The 3,743-nt window shown below is 42.2% G+C and overlaps 1 protein-coding gene across 1 annotated transcript; it reads right to left on the reverse strand.

Annotated features, from left to right (window-relative positions):
* Positions 1-1,570: 1,570 nt before the first annotated feature.
* myf6 (myogenic factor 6) lies at positions 1,571-3,299 on the reverse strand. Its single transcript, XM_005740857.2, has 3 exons — positions 2,760-3,299; positions 2,045-2,132; positions 1,571-1,940 (listed from the first exon to the last, which is right to left on the reverse strand). Exons 1-3 carry the CDS (start codon positions 3,264-3,266, stop codon positions 1,858-1,860), a joined length of 678 nt encoding a protein of 225 aa, XP_005740914.2. The 5' UTR covers positions 3,267-3,299; the 3' UTR covers positions 1,571-1,857.
* Between the last annotated feature and the right edge of the window lie 444 nt (positions 3,300-3,743).

The raw sequence follows: 3,743 nt of genomic DNA on the forward strand, positions 1-3,743 counted from the left end.
CTCAATTCAATTACCTGTTCTAGACTAGTTAATAAATAAAAGGACATGTGTACATGATGTGCCTTAATGAGAGGAAACACTGGCATAAAATATAGAATGAAAAAAGCCTCACAGCTGTGGGAAGAAAGGTCCCTCTAATTAGCTTTGTAGAGCGTATTGGCATCCTGAACCAGTCACTCAACACACTTCAGACTACTTAAAATACATAGAACACCAAACAGACGAAGGCCTCCAAACCTCTGAACTTTCTTCCTGGTTGTTTTTAATGAATTATTCAAGATACTGAAAAGGAGTCAATATACAAAGCAAAAAGTGTGTTCAAGTTAGAGGAGGAACACCTCAAATTTGATTCCAAGCACACTACTTGAGTAAAATTGTTTTTCTTTGCACCACTGCTAAATCAAAGCTTTGAGATATGCATTGTTCTCACTTGGCTTAATATTTCATTGAGGTCTTTAACTCCTTATGAACTTGGCATGTGTGCGCGAGAGACACTTTGTGTGTTCATATCTGTGTGTGCGGCTGCAGGCCTGAGAGATGAGGCAGAGTCTCAAAGGTCAACCACGGCTCTGTGTCATCTGCTAAGATCTGAAGGAGCGCAGCGCACCCCCCCAACATCATCAACAAACACCCCTTTATCATGTCAATACAAGACTCGGTGGATTTCCATGTCGTTAGCATCATGTCACACGTTTAAATAGCTCGTGTGTGAACGCTTTGCCACCAGATGACGAAGCTAGCGATGATGAATTAATGGCTCAGATAACTTCATTATCCTGCTGGGCTTTGCACTTATGCCTGCAACCCAAGTTTCCACGTCCCCAACATATGATAGGAGAGGAGAGCAGAGGCACGCTGTGTTTGGAGGAGACTCGAGTTACTGTTGTGGGCTCAGGCCTGCTGGATGCCAGTTGGAACAGAGAGAGCAGCAAAATGTTTCAGGGCAGTTTAAATGGTTTATATGGACCTCTAGTAGAATGTTGAATGTTAACGGAACTGGCAGATCTTGAGCAAATAGCTTTTTTAAAAAATTGTTGTGGTTTTTTTAATGCAACCAGCAGGGGCATTTTTAAATGAGGTGGCAAAAGAGCCCAAGAACAAGACAGGGGAGGCCCACTGAAATTCATCCATTCACTTCCGCTGGAGCCTATCCCAGCTGTCTTAGGGCAAGAGACAGGGTACACCTTGGACAGATCACAGCAGGAGGAAATAAAAACAGGAAACTGAGGCTACAATTTGCCAGCAATCGCTAAAAATGGATAAGAGAAGAGTGGAAAAAGTTGCCTGGTCTGATGAGTCTTGATTTCTCCTGAGCTGTATCCAAGGTTCAGAGTGATGGTGGTGGTGTAATGGTCTGGGGGTTATTTTCTTGGCATGCTTTGGGCTGCTTAGTACCAACTGCATCTATGTCATGAAGGATTAAGGCAGTTCTGAAGGTAAAGGAGGGTTTAATAGAGTATCAGTCCTGAGTAACTAATAAGGATCAGATGTTCCATCCAAAATACAATGGATTGCAAACACCAATCTGGCATGCCCTTGCAAATAAATATACCAAGGTTTGCACAACTGCAAGAGTAGAACTGAGTCATTTATTTTGTTGGTCAGCTGTGTACAATATATAAAGAGAATTTCAGCTTCCTTAAAGCCAAGGTTAGCCTTTGGACACAAAATAAATACATCTAAACTTCATGTCAATATAAAATATGTACAAATCTTTTGCGCTTCCTGTACAAATGAAGTACTTACAAACAGAAGTCAGAATGGTTTAGTATAGCAAAAATAGTTCACAGATGATCAGAATAGATCATATTGAAAATGTCAGATAGTTTGCTAATGTTTCAGTTTTCTGAGACGTCCTCACTGACTGCTGTCGTTGGTGATGCTGTCCACGATGGAGGACAGCCGCAGGAGGCTGGAGGACGCGGAAGACTCACTGGCTCCTAAAATGAAAAGACTTATGATACCACATGATGTTTTCTCTTTTTCTCTTTTTTTAATGAATTTACACCTGACTTCAAGCAAAGGTAGTGTGCAAGGTATGTACCTTCTCTGCGGTTCATTGCTGAAGTGGAATGGTCAGCAGAGGTTGGCCAAGCCTCAGAGGATTTCTTCCAGTGGTACTCACCGGCCACCTGTAAAAAACACACATTATCCATATTCTTTTCCACATAGCCTCATTTATCCTGTTTTCTTTCCCTCACCACGAACCAGTCACGGCAGATGAGCCAGGTTCCTTCCTCATGAAAGGGAGTTTTTCCTTCCCACAGTCACCAAGTGCATTTCCATAGGAGTTTGTTTGATTCTCTGTATTATTGTAGGGTCTTTACCTTACAATATAAAGCACCTTTAGGTGACTGTTGTGATTTGGGGCTACATAAATAAGAGCGAATTGATTAAATATTATTGCCTGTAATATGAAGAAAAAACTTTTGAATTATTGCAGAAACAGGCTGCTATTACTGAGAAGCATTCAACATTCAATAAGAAAGTAATTAAAAGTATTCAAAGACCACGACGTGAGAAATTTGTAATTATATTATTAGTCAAAACCACACTGCTAGATTAAAAAAATCAGTGTGGCACAGAGTAATAAGCATTCACGTTATAATGTCATTAATGAGCACCACAAACACATTAAAAGTCCAAACTGGGATATTCTTGATCGGTGGGGAATAATCTGAAATCCACAGATGCACAGATTTACACATTCATGTGAATAGTATGAGGAGTTTCCTCTTCAGGTTGGTATACTCGCTCACATTGCTCTCTTTTGCGTCACATGGAGATCCGGTTTTCTCCTGCTCGTCCAGCGTCTGCAGCAGCTCCTGCAGCCTCTCTATGTAGCTGATGGCGCTGCGTAAAATCTCCACTTTGGGTAGCCTCTGGTTGGGATTGGCTACGGTCTTCCTCTTCAGTGCGTCGAAGGCTTCGTTGATCTTCTTAAGCCTCCTCCTCTCCCTGAGGGTCGCAGCCTTACGTCTATCCGTGGGAGCCGTCTTTCTCTTGCAGATCTTACAGGCCCACATGAGGCACTGACCCTCGCAGTGCGCCCGGAGACCCGGAGGCGCGGGGACGTGCTCCTCTCCGCTGCTCTCCCCACCGGACGGGACATTATCGTGACCCGCTTGGGACAGTGGGCTGTCATTGCCATTGTACAGAGGGGAAACCCCTGCCATATCCAAGTGCTGTAGTGGTCCATGATCTGCTTCCTCCAGATAGCGCAAATCATTAAAAAGATAACTGTTGGTCTCAAAAAGGTCCATCATATTGCTGCGCTCCTCACTCTGTATTCACACTGGTCTCTGGCATTTAAATAGAGCAGCAAGGACACAAGTCAACAGATTATATATAGAATGTGAAACTCTATCCAACACTTTGGCTGCCACACTGCAACAACCATCTTTTTTTTTTTTTCAATCGGTCTTCACAACATACCGACTCTGTACAGACAGAAATGTCCCCTCAGGTTTCATAACAGGTGCATGTGCGTTATGATATTTCACAATGAAAAAGTAAATGTTACAGGATAGAGAGATTTTATCCATACATTTGTAGCAAAACACTTCATTAATAGTTATTAATAACTCATTAGTGTGTTTTTATGTAACTGGACAAAAGCTCTGTGTTGCCAGGTTGGGTTGTAAAAAGTGTCTTTAACTGCTATGTCTGCAGCATAGTTTTAATTGTACGAATGAATGATTGAAAATGATCCTTTCCAAATAGGATTACATGGCAATCAAGGT

Source organism: Pundamilia nyererei, unplaced genomic scaffold (assembly GCF_000239375.1).
Source record: "Pundamilia nyererei isolate P.nyererei 1_Seehausen unplaced genomic scaffold, PunNye1.0 scaffold00104, whole genome shotgun sequence".
In the NCBI taxonomy this organism is placed as follows: Eukaryota; Metazoa; Chordata; class Actinopteri; order Cichliformes; family Cichlidae; genus Pundamilia; species Pundamilia nyererei.